This window comes from Artemia franciscana, chromosome 8 (genome assembly GCF_032884065.1).
Source record: "Artemia franciscana chromosome 8, ASM3288406v1, whole genome shotgun sequence".
In the NCBI taxonomy this organism is placed as follows: domain Eukaryota; kingdom Metazoa; phylum Arthropoda; class Branchiopoda; order Anostraca; family Artemiidae; genus Artemia; species Artemia franciscana.
Genome location: NC_088870.1, coordinates 16,495,634 through 16,513,367, shown reverse-complemented (window position 1 = coordinate 16,513,367; position 17,734 = coordinate 16,495,634). Strand labels below are relative to the sequence as shown.

Genomic DNA, 17,734 nt, shown 5'->3' with positions numbered 1-17,734 from the left:
AAAATGGGCAATGTTGATGAAAAATTTCATCAACATTATTTCAACATTATTTTTGTGTTATATCAACACAAAGATTGGCTGATTTGGTGAAAACCAGTGGGAAATCTTAAAGGAATTTTTACTGAATAAAGGCTGGTAAGGAAAGACAGTGTTAAAAAAAAACAGAAAATTTAGTTTTTCGGTTAGAAATTGAACCTGTTCTGGAATTCTGTGAGTAGCTTTTTAATTGTGAGAAATTGGGCAACGTCTACAAGGCTGAGTAGCAATCTTAACGTTATTTGGGAATCTAGGATCTTAAACATGTTGTGCTAACTGATTCCTGTATTTTTTTTTTTTTCTTCTTTTTAATGAGAAGACAAATTTCAATATTCTGTTTACTTTAATTCGTTTAATTGTCATAGGGATCTTACCTGTCCATATCCTGTAACAATAAAGGATTTTTTGATGAGTAAACGTAAAATACGAGGTTCTTAAGACGCTGAAAGGCAATAAATATTTATATTTTAATAAAAATCCTAACATTCTTTGAAAAATGTATATATATATATATATATATATATATATATATATATATATATATATATATATATATATATATATTATATTTTTATTTCCTGAGTCCTATGCAAATCACTAGGGTAGCTGGCCATATGCTTTAACGCATATACTCACCCTAAATGCTTACTTTTATTACTAAACGAAATATGTTTATGAACTATTATCAGAAACAGTGCAACCATCAGAATGACCCTATTCAGAAATCATAAATAAGTTTATCCTGAAATAATAACCGAGTACTGAGTATATATGCATGTGTGGACTCACTATAAATTAATTATAGTTATATATGTTTTTTTCTTTCAACAGAAGTGGAACTCCTCAGCAGGCTTTCAGCTCTATGTACCAGGTAGTAAGCCCAGTTGGTCAAGGTCCTCCTGCTGCTCATGGTGCCTCTTTACAATCGACGGCAACAGGGGTCTCAGTTGTTACAAATCAATCCCAGTACCAACAGGTAAATTAGACGTTTGTTTCTAACCAATGACCTTATCGTACTATACAAACAAAATAACGTAATTTATAGCGATTTCGTTGTGCACCACTACTCTGTGAATGGCAAATATCTTACGCCATTCGAATTATTCAGAAATATAGTTAGTGAGATGCATTAAACTTAGACGAGATGAATTACTAATAAGATGTTATTAGTTAATTGGTAGTTCAATATTGCAGATGTAGGGATTATATGACGTTCAGATGTACAATAAATAACCTGCACCTTTTGTTGAATTCATTGTTGGTAATAATCAATCGTTGTTTTCTACACCAAGTAGCTTTAGACTTTCATTGTTCAAAACTAGTTTTTTGTTGGGAGTGTGTTTTGATTCTGAAAGAGTAATTTATCTGAGCTGTCCTTCCGCGATCCATCAAAACACAATTGCTAATAAAACTTGGTAACAGCCAAAAACATTGTAAATCGGATTCGTAGTTACAATAAGAGTGCAAGATTAAAAAAAAAAAAAATCAAGCCATTATTATAAGTAAAGAAACACAGAAAATCTCTTCCGGACGTTCAAAGCCTATAAGGTAATCCCTCCTCCAAGCTTGTTTTTTGACAAGTTCTGACACACTAAAAATGGGTTTGGAGAACAGTATTCTTCAGTATTTCTATGCAGTATTCTTTCAGTATTTGCCGTTCAGTATTCTTCAACTGGAAAAAGGGCCTATCTGGTCGTTGTTCCTTCGGGTTTTTTAGAGATGAGAGGGATCCTTGGCTTTTCTCTCCCCCTAAATATCATCATTCTCGATATTTGGTCATAATTTCCTTGATATTGCATATAACTATCCTATTGTATACCGTTTTGACAGAAGTAGTTTGCCTTAAGTGTACTGTTTTCATCGTTTACATGACTTTCACTTAAACCGTTGTTAAAATATGTTCTTAAAATTTACAGCCCAGAATGATCCATTTCACAGTCAGAACATGCTATTTACAGGCAATTAAGGTTTTTGTTCTTTTCGAAACATGTGATTTTGTGACAAGCCTACAGCGTAGCTTACATTGAAAGGACAAGATATTTATATCATAGGCCTAAATTGGCCTTCCCGGGTTCAGGTTTATCCATTCACTAAGCCATTTGTGATATTATTTTGACTTTATTTAGACTCTAAGATTCTCAAAGACTTGGAGAACGATCTAAATTTGTTTAATAAATGGGGAAATTCTCCTATTTTCACTTATACCAGAAACTTTTGATTAAAAATGGCCAGAAAAAGCTATGGTCGCTCGTAAGAATCGCATACACTTCGCAGCATTCCAATGGTAATTCAGTCTAAGGTATGAAAGCTTATCAATTTCCACAATAGTAGTATACGAAAAGTACTTTTTTTGTTTAAACTAATTCTTTTACCATGCATATTTGAAATATAATGAAAAAAGAAATCACCAATGCAACAGCACAAACACATTAAAAAAAAAAAGAGAAAAAAAAGAGAGACAGAAGGAGAAAAGGAAGACTGTTTGACTTGATGTCTAAACAGGTTTCTCTCTTGTTTCATTCATTTATCTATTACCGTCATCATAATTGATTAAAACTATACATTATAGTCTAGATATAGACCATATCTATAAACTTCAAATATAAACTATAGACTATGATTATAACTTAAATAATTTCTGAGACCACACTGGCTAATCATAATTGAACATAAAATCGCAAAGAAAGGAAGAAAACGAGGAGTTACCCTTTCACTGTTACTAAGAAAGGGACATCCTATTTTAGTTTTGTGTTTGGTTTATCAGTTTTATTTTGCACTGACGACGGTCAAGCGAAAGATTTGCGTAATTTCTTAACTTTTTTCTCTGGCTGTTTATTGTCTTCATTTTCTTCCTTTCTTGGCGAGATATGTTTATCATGATTATAACTAAAGACTGACTGTAGGATTGATTTACACACCTGATAGTAAATGGTTTGGTACTTCCTGTAAAGTGGCCTGGTCTCTTTGACTCGCCTTTCTCACGCTTTGAATCCTTGCTCTAGAACTTTAACCGAAAAAGAATTGATTGACAAACCATCGATAATATAAATTCATAGTTATTTCTAGAAAAAAAACGAAACAAAACAAAAATATGGAAAAAATAAATAAACAAAAAAAAACGGATTAGGAGAAAGATAAAACGTGACGTCCCATGACAAAAAAATACATATTATTTAGAAGTTTCTCTATTAATGATTAACTGAGACGCATTAAGAAAAAGCCTTCCAGACAGTAAAAACAACTAGACCTACGTTGCCTGGGCAACGTGAAGTGTTGCGGCAACCTTTGTCCGGCTTCGCCGATAAAAGTGTTGCGAGAGCAACACTTTGGTTTTGTTTCTTCGCTATCGGTTAAATTCTGAAGTTGTCAAAACTATCAAAGCATTCAAAACGGCATATTCAAAGCAGAACACAATCAGTAATCACATGATCAAGTTCTTCAGCGTTGAAAAAACAACAGCAAAAGAATATCGGAAGAAGGGACTAAATTGAGTTTGCAGCCAGTTGAACTTTATCCTTTTCAATCGTAGACATCGTGACCGATGGAAACTTGGAACATTATCTTATATAATCTAGTTGGTATTATAAAGCTATTCGTGACTTTTCAGGATCAAATACCATAGATGTGCACCAATTTGCACAAATTTTTAGCCTCTGATGAACCTCCTCTAGCAACCGATTCTTACTTACAAGTCCCTCTCCCGTGATATACATCCAAGTTCACCGGAAACAAATAATGGGTACACCAACTAGCAAAAGTTGCAAACCCCTTGTCGCTGAAGTCATTGTAGCCTAACAGCCGATTATTACTTACAACTCCCCTACATGTCTTACAATCGGGAACCAAGTTGTTCTTACCATCAATTACACCAGAAACAGATAATAGGTACACCAATCAGCAAAAGTTGCAAACCCCTCATTGCCAAAGATGATTATAAACTAATAATCGACTGTTGCTTGGAAGTCCCCTACATATCTCACAATTGGTATCGGCCTATTTTTGGTTCAAGTGTGTACCTTACCACTGAAGTTGTCAACCCCTTGAAACTTTCAAACTGGTGTATGTCATGAAGGAATTTTTGTAACAAAAAATGGATGACATATACTTTGATCAGCTCATCAAGGTCTATCGATTGTCATTGAAAAAAAAATTCTATCTGTCTTAGTTCAAAAGTTGACTTTTTTGCCGGAGGCCAACTTTCTAACACCACCACTTAGAAAGGAGCAAAGGATAAACTCTAATTTCTTTAGCAATGAGAGAACTTTTAAAGTTTAAGAGGTGTATCTGATACGATTTCTCTATTGCAATCCCAAGTAGAAAAAAAAAATGGTAAAGTCAGCTGAAATCACGAACAGAAATGGCTAGAAACAATAGATGGCAGCACTTTCGGACCCGTGGGAAAATCGCACTTTTTTGTTTCTGTAAATTTTTCTATTTATCACTCAAAGAAGATATATTGGCTGTGGGGCCGGGGAACTACCGCATATATTTAACACTTATAGATTTTAGTCCATCTTCAATTTGAAACTGGTGCCTGCCTGCTTGCCTGCTAGAACGGAGCTTTCCACTCGAAAACAGAAACATGGTTTGATGAAACGAAAGCTTGGCTGCACAACTTCAGATACTCCTCTCTGACATAGGCTATATAACTCCACTTCACTTCGCACACCATAGGCTCTGGCTCGAGGACAAGCAAAAACCATCCTTTTTGGCCCCAGGCAAGAGTTCTACGGAGCTTTCCAAAATGTAATGTCATATTCATCAATCTGGCCTGAGGTCCACACTTTCCGTAAAAACCGCACAGGTTAGACCCTTACCATTTTCCAGGAATAAGCTGAGATCAGTGGCATAGAAAAAAAAAAAAAAAAAAAAAAAAAAAAACGGGACAAAACCAAAGTGTTGCTCTCACAACACAATTACTTGGTCCCCCAAAAATTAGACTCACTTTTTTTCTTTTTTTTATTATATAAAGAAGTCTAGTTGATCACTTCTCTCTTGTTTTTCAATTCATATAAGCAATAATTTTTTGATTTATTCTTACATTATATCCCAGATGCCATTTAGGTATTTATTTAACAATCATAGGGAAAATGTTATTCCTTTTTTTGTCTTTTTAAATCTACTGTTTTAACAGACTTAGTGACCATTTTACCTTTTGTTTCAACCATAGAAGTATAAAATATTTTTCTAGGAGGTGGAGGGGAGTAATGTTAGCTTGTTATTTTTAATTTTTGTAAGGGAGGGGTCCTTTGAGCAAATTCCATTCAGTAAATCCATTAGCGTATACAGGGGAATACTGTTCTAAGTCTCATATAAGCGTTTTTCGAGGCGTTTTTGCCTTGTTTTTTAGTTTCACAATTTAGGTTAGAAAATTGAAATTTTTGTAAAAATCGCCTTAGTTGCAATCCTAGTTGAGAGATGGTCATATAATAAGAAAAATCTCAGTATCCTTATTGTCTTCAAAGTCCTGTGGACATGGCAAATCATAAATCTTTAAAAACCTTCTATTTGGTTTTCCAATTGCATTTAAAGGGTTCTTAGAAAATCACAGACTATTTGAATTACCCTGACTATTACCTAGACTATTACTATTACCTGACTAATTACCCTAGACTGTTTTGAATTCCATGCCTTTTCTTTTCCACCTTAGTTCTGCTCTAGGATGGATGGATGATAGACTCTCTGTCATCCGACAAGGACAATATTTGGCAATCTGTCATCCCTCATCCGCAGAACTTGCTTCAGCCATCTCAACCTTTTTCTCATAATAGCTGCAGAAAACGATGAGTTTAGCTGTAATTGACTTAAGGAAGGGTGTAGCAATGGCGTGTTCCGTGGAAGGTAGCCTCTAAAACGGAACTATACATTCAAAGATGTTTCATTGGAAATGTTACTTTTGCTGAACAGAAAGAGAGGAACGCAATAAATGATTGCGCAAGTGCCAGGGTTGACGTCAAAACTTTTGAAAAAATCTTCACTAAAGATCCCATCAAAGAGTATGGCTCATAGGACTATTATTTTTACGTGATGTTTGACCCTTCAGATACTACATAAATCTCGTTTCGATTGGTACTACTTTCTTCTAATGTTTTTCTTAATGAAGTTAATATTTGAATATGTTTCTATTGCAGTTTGGGAGAAGAGATATACCTCGAGGTGAAAGCATGCCGCGAGCTCACGACCGAAGATTGTACCTTCGTTAAAAGTGGTCCTTCATGTGACTTTTTTTCTTCAGTTTCTTCTTTAAGAAAAAAAATGACAGATTTGTACGAAGTGAGTCGTTTCAGATTAGAGATATTGAATATTTATAGAGGGCCAAATAGGCAAGGATTAATGGTACTTACTATTGTCTTTGGTCGCACAAAAAGATTTCGGTACTTGAATTTTGATTCAGCAGCAGATTTCGCTTCCATCGAGTAGAATCTGTTTCCTCTTTCTGATTTTCGTCATAAACTGAAAAATGTCTTGAGGTGCACGGGTTTGTTTTTATCTCAGATAATAGTAGAAAGGTTCTTCTTTTCTTCTGGCACAGTAAAGTTTAAAACAAATTAAGAATTCCCGTTTGAAAAATAGACTGTTGAATGTACAAGACCTGATGAATGGAAGAAAGGATTGTTAGTTTCCTTTTTTTAAATATGCAGTCAAAGGATTTTTTTTTTAAGAAACTTTTTTGGAAGGTTTTGGAGAATTTCGCTGCCGTTATCAGAGCTGAGCTTTAGTTTTATCGGCCATCGGAAGTTTTTTAGTGCAACAAAAGATGAAATTGATCCCCAAAGCCCTGTTATTCTGGAAATCAAATGTTGACCCTTTATTTAATATGTGTATGGTAATTTAAATTAACAATTTGGATTTTAAATGACCTTATTTCAGATTTAATTTAAGATAGTTGTGGATAGCAAAACCGTATCTCAGCAGAAGATGACTTATTATTTCGTGTAATTAAAAATGCCTGGGTAAATTAGAACATTGCATAGGGGAATGTAAGAATAAGCATATAATACTATTTCAAATCAATGAAAAATATATTCATAAAAACCATATTGCTAAAAAAAAATTCTTGTTATAGTTCAGTTTTGCCATTAAAACTGCATTAAAAAAAAACTTGTATAAAAATTTAGTTTATTTAACCAAATAAGACCAATTCGGTAATCTAAAATAATTGAAATCACGAACTGAAACCCCTTTGAAAGCAAATAGAGTCGAAAGAATGGCTTCAATAAACCAAATCTGCATGATCAAAAAATTTGATACAAAGTATCTGTGAGTATACCAACTTATATTTGTGAACTATACTTGTATATACTAAACTGATAGACTGAGATCGCAAGCTCAAATCAAATTTTATCGAAAGAATATTTTCAGCAATTCAAAGGTGTTATATTACAAACCATAAATTTTACTGACAATTTTTGTTTTTGGTCATGATAAAATTGGAAAACGTTGCCGCAACTTTTTCATTAATCCAAGCGAGCCTTTTAATTCAGTATTGTTTTTTTTAGATTGGGTTAAATAAAATTCTTTGTATTTTGTGCTCTACATTAACCTATTTCAATTGCTTATTTCAAAACTATTTTTGATGTTTGAATTACGAATTTTTTCTTTAAGAATTTTTGTGTTGAATCCGAATTTGCAGCAAAATTGGCACCACGCCACTAGATATTTTCCAAATCACCTTTTCTGTCTTATTCTACCATGCTAAGTTGCTTTTACGAACCATGAAACTATTCTAATTCCTTATTTGGACTTGGGATGGTACCACAGCCCATATGGTACCATATGTACCACAGCCAGTTATTATAAAAGAAACTCTATGGTTCGGTTGTTCCCTTTTTTTTCTTTAAAAGATCAGCTGTTGTTAATACTTGTATTTATGCTCGATGAAGCCATTTTTGGGTGGCAGTTTGGGACCAGTGTTGATAGTTAGGTACCGTGTCTCCTTCTGTCGCAACTATTGCAGTCAATGTACAGAAATTTGGTGAACAAGTTTAGATTATGTTCAAAAGTTTCACCGTGACCCATTATTAGTATTAAGTATATTGGTAAATATTTAGCTGTTTGCCTCTCCAGAAGAAAAAATGTCAATAAAACAATCTATACTTCATAATTCGTGTAAAACTTGTATTTAGCTTTTAACTTTCTGAGTTGTCTTTACTTTTATTCACATTTTTTTTTCTTTTGGTTGATTTTTTTTTGTTGCTGTTTACAAAACTCACTAAAGTCGTTCCAAATAAAGAAATAATTAGCCTACTATACTGATAAATAGAAGAAACAATTTTTGATGAGACCTCTCTTCTTTAATAGTTGTTTAGAAATGAGATTTTTTTGAACTTTATATTCCAATGTTGTACCAGTATTTGGTCAGTCAAAAATCTTCCTACTAAAAAATATGTGACCTGGATTTACATCAAAGAACATGTTGCAAAAATCCATAGGAGCAATCTCGATGTCTCGGGGGGGGGGGGGGCAGTAGTCAGTCCCCCTTCCATGCGTACATACGTTCGAAATGTACTGACCGATAAGAAAACCATTAAATTTAGGCTTAGTTATTTCGACTGTTAGAAAAAAAGGATCTCTGACTATTTGTGCATCGAACTAATGAGCACTATTGCTGCTTTTGTTTGATCAAATATGCAAATTAGTCATTGGACACACTTCATTTCAAGCGCATTTTTTTGCAATGTTCGCTGAAATGCTGGCTCTAAGTCTCTAAGTCTCTTGAAAACGACTATGAAGCCGTAAGCTGTGTTTTCTCGGCAGCTCTTATGCATTGTTTTCTCGCTCATTGTAAAAAGACAAGAACACTGTAATCCTACCGATAATTTGCCTCCACTTCCTGAATCTTCATGTTGGTGTCGCCTTATCGATTTCGCCACTGCAGTAATAAATGGTATCAAGGTAGTCAACATAATCTTTCAGTTTTATATCAAAAAGGAAATGGGGGGGGGGGACTTTGAAATATTTCTTTGTCAGAAATATGATCCTTCAAATTAAAAAAAAAATAATTTCGTTCTTCCTTGCGGGTAAATTGTCCGTTTTTCCTCCTTCAGGCATCTTGACCAGAAGTGGTTTTAGGGGACAGAGTGGGCACTTAACCCGGGCGCAGAAATTTTAGGGCGCTAAATTCCAAGTGAAAAATCTAACGGTTATAATCCTTTTGTAACTTTTGAAGTTTTATTTTGGTTAGAGTAAAGAAGAGTAAAGAAGCATTCAAATAAGAATGCATGCAATAAAACTGATACACAGTAACAGACTTATCCCAAAGAGAGTTAGAATTAAAAACTGTAAATGTATATAAATTTAATGGTCTTTAATTCAATGGAAGGGAATGCCAACCTTCACTCCTCAAGAATGAGGCTTTACTTTCGGCCTTACTTTTTTGGGGAGTTTTGACCCTTAAAGAACGTGTACGCTTCCATCTTCTCACTTTGCTCCCTATGGTTGGCAGCTTCGACTTAAGACCTTTACTAGAGCCATCAGGCATGATTTTCTTTTGTTATTTTTTGCATGTATTCGCATTTTGATATTCGTGATCAAACTCATCTATATTTTTATTTATCACTTTGGTGTTGTAAGAATTTCGCAGGATTTTATCTGAAACAAAACGTCAGTTTATCATATTTTTTAATGTTGCAAACACTATGTGCTATAAAAGAATATTCTTGACGATTTTGTTTCAAGTATCCTAAGATTAACCAATATATTATAATATATATATATTATATATATGCTTTATACTTTTAGTATACTTATACTTATAGAATACTTATATACTATACAATATACTTATACACAACATACAATATACTTATAAATATACAATATACTTTGTACTATACACATATACAATATACAGTATATAATATACTTATAGTATATTATAAGTATAGTATGTATATACTTATATATATACTAAGATAACTTTATCCTGAAAAAATTCTTGAAAAGTCAACTTGACGACTTGAAATATAGATTGCGTTTGATAGCGAATATTTAAAATAAGAATGCATGCAATAAAACTGATACACAGTAACAAAGAAGGATGTCCTAGGGTGGTGCAGTGGGTTTGATCTCAGTTTGGTAATACGGGACCCATAGTTCGAACTCAGCTATAGCAAGACATTGTAGGGCTGACGCAAGGACTTTAGTAGTCAAGAAGTGTCGTAAATCCAACATATACATGCATACAGGTAACAAAGGAAAATGATACAAATAGCAAAAAAGGCGGGAAGTGTAAATTTGCTGACAACTATTAGTGTGCATATTATGAAGTAGTTTGTTAAGAGAATTCCTTGTAGAGGAGCCAACCGTGGAATATTTACCATTATATTTGAAATCCCTTAAAGCACGAAGGAAACATATTCAGAAATCCTGATTTTACAAGAGTAACAGAAGTCATTTTTTTTTGGTAATTATAATTTTAGATAGAAGGAGCATATCCAAGTATTTCGAGTTTAAGATATTTTTCACAAAAGTTTTCTGCTCATTCTGTCAAATTGTATTTCTGAATATGTTTCATTTTGGTTTTTAGGGATTTTAACTCGGGTAAGATTTCTACTTTCGTAGTTGCAATGTTTTCTTTGTTTGGAATAAAAAGTGAATTATTATTATATGGTTTAGGATTTAATTCTTTAGTCCCTGATGCATGATTAGGCTAATTTCCGCTCATTGGGTAAATTCTTTTTTTTTTTTTTTTTTTTTTTTTTTTTTTTTTTTTTTTTTTTTTTTTTTTTTTTTTTTTTTTTTTGACAAAACTACGTGGCTAAAGCACCTTATGTCAAAATGAATCCTGCCTGGCTTAGAATTGCCCCATAAGTGTATGGGAAACTGACAATAGTGACTGATCAGCACTTTAATATGGTTTGAATAGTAATGAAAAATTATTTGCGACACTAACAGTGCAATATTTCTCTGCTGAATAATTGAAATAGGCTTTATCTAAATTTGTTGTAATCTAAATTGTAGCTTTATCTAAATTTGTTGAATTCTTAAGTTTCAATTAAAAGTCTTAAATAGGTGGTCATTTTCTAAAAGTAGATGGGTACTTTGGTTTTCAATCTGCTTTTCATTGGTTATAAAAAAGCTAATGCTAAGCAAATATGCGGAACCCTGGTTAGTTTAAAAAATGTACGTTAAGATTACAAAACCAGTCATTTGATCGTGTATCTGTCTTAAGATTAGAAAGTTTTAAGGCTAGGTGAATAAAATCTTCAGGAATGTAGCTACAACTCAAATGGGGTATAACCTAGCTCACATCAAAAGTGCAGACTCTTTGTGCTGTTGAAATATGTACAATTTGTTCATTTAAAATTACCCATCACAAATTATTTTAACATTTGAAGTTCTCTGGGTTTTATACTTTGTTATCTACCGTGTTTTAATCACAAACCAAGGTATTTGATCAAATAACAAGTTTTGTCATCGTACTGTGACGTATATACCTTTCCTGCCCTTTTTACCAAAATAATTTTTGTATCTTTGGCTGAATTTGAAGTACTAGTGTAAAAGAGATAAAGTAAATACAAGCACTATTTTTTTTTAGTTTTTTTTTTAAATAATCTTATAATTTTGATTCTTAGTGTAAGATAGGCGTTGACTGCTCTTTCCTCACAGAAGAACTTAAGGTCATTTTTGTCAGTTTCTGTTGCAATAGCATGTGACTTTTGGGATCAAGACCCCCTGTGAAGAATAAATACTAGTAGCAGTATTGTAGTCCCCAGGTTTTGTAGTTTTGTTGTTGTTTTTATTTATTTTATGAAAATGGATTTAATAATACAGAATGGTCAGTGAATAAAATAAGTAAGAAGTGAAAGGGTGCTACTTGTATTTAGAGGCCACCCCTATTCCAATTCGACCTCAGAGCCATCCTAGTCGTTAGCATCGGCGCAAGCCCATGCGGCTGGCTTTTTGTCGCATCCCTCCTCGCGACCGGGATTGCCGTCCTTGAAAATACACCCTCGCATCTAATAATGTTTTTAAATTTTTTTATTAAAGATATCCCTCTTTGGGTTGGCGCCAAAATCGAATTGGAATACCTGAAATCGGTGGAAATTGGCCCTACCCGACATCAGTGTTTATAGTGGTATTGTTTGTCTAATTTGAATGTTAGTGCTAGTTTTATATATTATGAAAATCCGAAATCTTTTTTATAATAGCTGCAGATTTAAGCTAGGTTTACACAGCTCAACCTTCCCAAATTAAGGAAACTACACAAATTATTGACTTTTTTTATATTGTACCACCATATTGCTGGTAGACTGTGAAAACCTCATATCTGCCTTTTCTATCTATCAAAAATCACTTAGTGCAGTTCTGTTCTTGGATATATACACAGTACTCTAGGAAATTTCTTGGTCTACTGTCCAGCGATGTTATAACGTTAGGCCTAAAACCAAAAGGTGTAGTTCACTCATATAATCCGTTTTGTCAACTGGCTGTGGTTGCAGAGGCTTATTTGCTTCATAAAGGGTAGATGAAATATGCCATTACTCTGACACAAAAGAATCTTTAATTTAATTGCTTTTTGATATAAGCGTAATTACCATATATCAAATGGAGTATGCCACTCTTTCTAAATTACAAACTGTAAATTGTACAACTTAAGAAAAATATTTATAAAGCTTTTCCTGCAAAAAATTACAAACCTTATTCATGATCTGCTCTAAATTTGAGAGAAACTATTTGATTATACAGTTTGATGTCAGGTTAATAAGATAGTTGTCACGATCTACTGAGCCCCCCATGAAACATTGCGGCATGAAAATTTACTTTTCAATCTCTCCCAGTACTTTTCAAAACCTTCTGAGCCCTTCCCCCGATGATCCAACCTCTCGGCACCCACAAATGACAAGTGCCACCATTTTCCATTCACCGGGGTAACTTCTAACTACAATTTCTAAAACATGGTTATTGCACTTGATGTTTTTTTTTCTTTTTATAAACGAGCTTAAAAACAACTTAGTATGCCTTGTGTTTCAAGTCAGTTTCTTTTTAAATTGGGTAAAAAAAAGATTATTTATACAAGATAGGAATGCTCTTGAACTGTATATTTCTTCTATCGAGTGTCAGCAACGTAATTGTGATTTTGAACTCTAACAAGAAAAAAAGTATTTAAAGACTTATTTTGGCATACGCATACTTGAGAAGGGGGGAGGGGTTAGGTTAATTCATCTAAACAGCAATAGTTAAAGGAAACACGGAAAGATTTAGGAGGAGCTGAAGTCAGTACGCCTCTTTAGGTATGAAGAGGAATTAAAGGGAATTTAAACAAATGAAAATGTATAAAAATGAGTGTAATATTCTAAACAACTATCTTGTTTGAAATATTACATTCATTTTTATATAGCTCCTTTTGTTTAAATTTGTAAATGGAAAGGCAGCGTGGTTTAAGAAATTATTTAATTAAAGTAAAAAAAAAAAAAAAGATATGACCAAGGAATAGTTTCAACGGAGAACAGCTTTGAATCTTACTCTAATCTATTAAATTCTTTGGCAGTTGCAAAATAATAAAACTGGTAAATATACAAAAATCAATTTCAATAGCCTTAACAACCAGATTTGAAATGCTCTCTATGCGGGTTAACTCTCATAACGTAATATAGTCATTAACTCTTACACTTAAGTATGATTACGTGTATTGGCTTTTGAAGATTTCGTGCTGTAAAAGTATTCGTACCAATTGAAAGTAATATATTTATGAAGGATAACTCTCTTTTTTCCTATTTCCAAACAATTTGTTAATTATTGCTGGGTTATATTTTTGCCTTCTATCTCCCGCTTGTACCCAATGTAACGAAAGAAAATCTGCAAACATCTTATGTCTTTAAGTTCATTCGAGCACAAGGGTGATATACCCCCCCCCCAAAGGTTTTTTTTTATAAAAAAATAAAAAAAAAATGAAACCTAGATAGTCTTATGCAAAAGCTATCCCACCAAAATTTTCCCTGATTTGACGATAAAGCAATTTTTCGATCGTGGAACTACTGGCAAACACTGTCCAGGCAATATACCTGAAAGATATTTTAGACTTAATTTTATTGTCGATTCCGAAATATTTGTTAAAAAGTGACTGCGCTACCAAATTAATTTCTCATTAAAAAAATGAAGCTCTCAATTTCAAGAATAAGTTTTTAAACTTGACTTGCAACCGTTTTTTGGAGTAACGCAAAATAAGACTTTACCAATCGATTAGCTTCGAAACTTGCCATAAGAATGTGTCGATAACTCTGTTTACTAAAAATGTGATTCCGATCGTTATGTGCGACACATCTGAATTCAAAGAGTTCGAGTATTCTTCCAATAATTCACTTTATTAAAAGGTAACATACCATTATATTTGGTAGCCCCCTTTCAAGGTCAGAAACAAAACCGTTCTGACTACAAGTAATATAAAACTCATTCTTGAGGCAGAAATAGGCGGTAGTTTGAGAGAAAATGTGAGATTTATTGACACCTAACTAAAGCAAGGAGGTACAGATATCCTCCCCTGGGAGTCTGGAGGGTAGGATAACTTGTTTCCTGAGGAGATAAAAAAGTATAAAAAGTTGTTTTGTTTTTTCAGAGGATGTCGTATTTGCTTCGATTTGGAAAAAAAAAATCATAAAATAAGTAGTTTTACTCGTCTCAATGGAAGGGATAGTAACTACTCTCTTTTCCTTCTCATTGCGGTCCCTTAGGAGAAGGGTAAGATAACTGACAGTAAAGACAAAATAAAGAGAAGTCATAGCAAAAACCATAATTTAGGAGGAAATTATATAGAAATGTCAAAAAGGATACAAGTGTTTTATGTACAAGCCAAATAACAACTAGATATAAGCTAATAACATCTAGGCTACAAGCACAGAGTTATTAAGTTCTTTCAATTGCCCTTTTTTCCATAACTATTAGTCCCTTGAATTAATTAGACCAGCCATTCTCAGTATGAGTCGTACTGCATAAACAGTGATTTTGGTTTTAGACACGACGTGAAAAAATCTGAAATATTTGTATCATAGGGGGAAGGTTGTCAGAATGAACATTTGAGAAAAAATAAGTGTGAAAGCATCAAGAGAATCTTTTTTATAGACTCCTCAGGATAAGAACTTCTTGTCCACAAGATACGGCTATAGTGGTAAAACCGCCCTCAAAGAAAGAAAACCTCTTTTTTTCAAAATTACTAAACCATCTTTTTGACCCAACTATGTATAGATCTATTATTGTGAATAATGGTCTAAGTAAGAACTTCTCAAGATGGCTTAGGAGCCAGCACTATAAATAATTTACTGCTAAAGGGTAGTTTTTGTAAATAATTTACTGCTAATTTTCATATTCGTTTCAACCACTTCGGGGTTGTAGTCTTTGCAAAATTTGGTTGTCAAATTAATTGTAATTTTAACTTTGTAGTGAAAAAATATAAATCTTAGTGAATGCTCAACTGTGTAAACTGTCCCAGTTTATTAAATGGTCAAAACTCAACTGAAATTAACTGATCATTTATTTACAAATCAAGGCAAATTTTATACAAATAATCTGTGGTCAGCATTGTAAATGTTCGAAATCGTGGAATATCTAAAGCTTTCCTCCTCTCAAATCCTTTAGTATGACAAATACGCTTTCTGATCGTTCCTTTGCATAGTTCTTTCAATATTGAACGAATATTGATTCAATAATTGAACGAATTACTAAAAAATGGAAAAGTACAGAATAATGAAAAAAAAATGGTAGCTACAGAATAAAGGCATACATTCATTTCTACAACCTTCTTAAGAAAAGCAAGCGTTTGAGTTTGATACCTTAAACCGTAAGAGGTGGAATCGTTTCTTCGAATCTAAAAGGAGTTGGAACTGAGAACGGTAAAAAGCGTGACTCGCCATTTTATAATTTGTCGACTCAACCATTTTGCTCGTGAAGGAAAAAAGCGCAAAACATTTGAAATTTAATTTTGTGAATCGTGAAATAGCCTAGGGTCTTGTCCATCTCAAATGGTGCTCCCATTCACAATCAAGCCTTGCCAAATTCTTTAGACCACTCATTTCTTTGCATTTTATTATTATTGTCATGTTAGTGTTTAATTAGTGTATTGTAACTATGGTTAGAGTAACCATAGCTTTTATTTTTGACATTTTTATAGTGCTTAAATTTGTCTTACGATTTTCAACGTGCATGTTTTGTTATGCTTTTGTAATGAATACATACATGAAATTTGTTTTAAATTTGGTCCTCTTCAAATGTTCTTATAAGATCATAGTAGATGTCAAAATCATCTATTATAGAGGAAAACATTTGCGATATTTTGGTACCAATTCTCTAGCTATCTTATTATTTTATGAAATTGATATATGTCTGTAACTCCCAGATAGCCATGCGATGTTATACAGTGAGTACCTCAATCCAGTATTTCTCTGGAGTATTTTTTACAACCAGTGCCAAATGGTTTCCAATCAGTAGAAAAGTATATGCGTCTTTTTATGCCAGGTATTTCTAATGATTGCATGCAGTCAATGTCGTTCCTTGGGGGGGGGGGGTGGCAACCGGTTCAGCTGCCCCGAGTGTTGCATTTGGCGAGGGAGGTACCGCAGCTGAGGGATTGCCCACTTTGCCCAAATTTTTACTTTGATTTGGCTTTTCTGCTTGTATTTTAGTTGGGAGAGGGGCGCTGAAACTAATTTTTCCTCAAGTACCACCAACCTTAATTACGGCTCTACATATAGTCAATAAATTCCTTAGACAAAATTTACACGTAGTTTGGTAACTAGACCTTGCCGGTCTGACGATTGGGGGATGGAGTGGAAACTTTTAGGAACAGGGTTCATTTTTGCCGCTCCATTTTGACGATATTTTTTTGGAAAACCCCAGAGAATTTGGTGATGTGGGAGCACTGAACAGAACACAACTGAAGAGCCAAAAGTAAAGAAAGAGAGTGGGGCGAAACTGAACTCTCCACTTCCATTCTTGGGAGACATTTGACAGTTAATGAGTGGCCAAGGAATTCCTGTGTTGTTTTAAAATCACTTTCCTATGACAAGGCAGTGCGGCAGGGTGCACTAGACATTGACCATAGATGAAATCAGTCCAGTTTCTGCAAAGTAAAAAGATCACTCAGTGATAATTTATTGCACCCCCTGGCATTGTGCACCCCTGAGCCCGGACCTTGTGGCTCTGTTGGTAAATTTTGGCATGGGATTGGGGGCACATGATTTGATTTTTATTCTGAGGTCCTCACGAAAGAGTGCGTTACCGTTTTTTCTTATATATGCTTATCATCCGATAGACTTTTAGGCTAGTATAAAATAAGTTCGTTTATTGCGAATGCGAGTTGAACATCAAGTCATCAGTCAAGGAGAATCGTTACGTTATTTAATGACTGAATGTATTTATTTTCTACCTCCCCTACATTGGCGTTTCGTTTTAATGTGGTATCATCCATGTCAGTAACATCAAGATGTTATAAAATGTAAGTACCAGCTATGCTTGTCAATCTTTGTGGACGACAGGCCATTTTCCAATGAATCATCTTCAGTCTAGGAGCACATATCTCTTTGTTCCAGCACAGATGTCATTCCAGGCCGGAAAGAATTTGTACAAATTTCTTTCGTTTAATCTTTTGTTTTTTTCTTCTAATACATCGAAGTGTTCCGTTCTAGTGGAAGCCACTGCCGTTACACGTCTAAACTGTACGAGGCCCAAGCAATTAAGTCCTAAGGATTAACAGCCAAGGAATTTC

At 33.8% G+C, this 17,734-nt stretch overlaps 1 protein-coding gene and 1 long non-coding RNA gene across 4 annotated transcripts in view; both read left to right on the top strand.

Annotated features, from left to right (window-relative positions):
- Positions 1-8,140, top strand: part of LOC136030045 (protein AF-10-like) — a 56,021-nt gene extending 47,881 nt beyond the window's left edge. For all 3 annotated transcript variants that reach the window (XM_065708666.1, XM_065708665.1, XM_065708664.1), the window contains 2 exons: positions 868-1,012; positions 6,168-8,140. In XM_065708666.1, coding sequence (XP_065564738.1) covers positions 868-1,012; positions 6,168-6,239 — 217 coding nt within the window. In that variant the 3' untranslated portion in view covers positions 6,240-8,140. The remainder of the gene's footprint in view (positions 1-867; positions 1,013-6,167) is intronic.
- The window catches only part of LOC136030057 (uncharacterized), a 210,676-nt gene that overhangs the window by 120,660 nt on the left and 72,282 nt on the right, over positions 1-17,734 (top strand). The window lies entirely within an intron of this gene.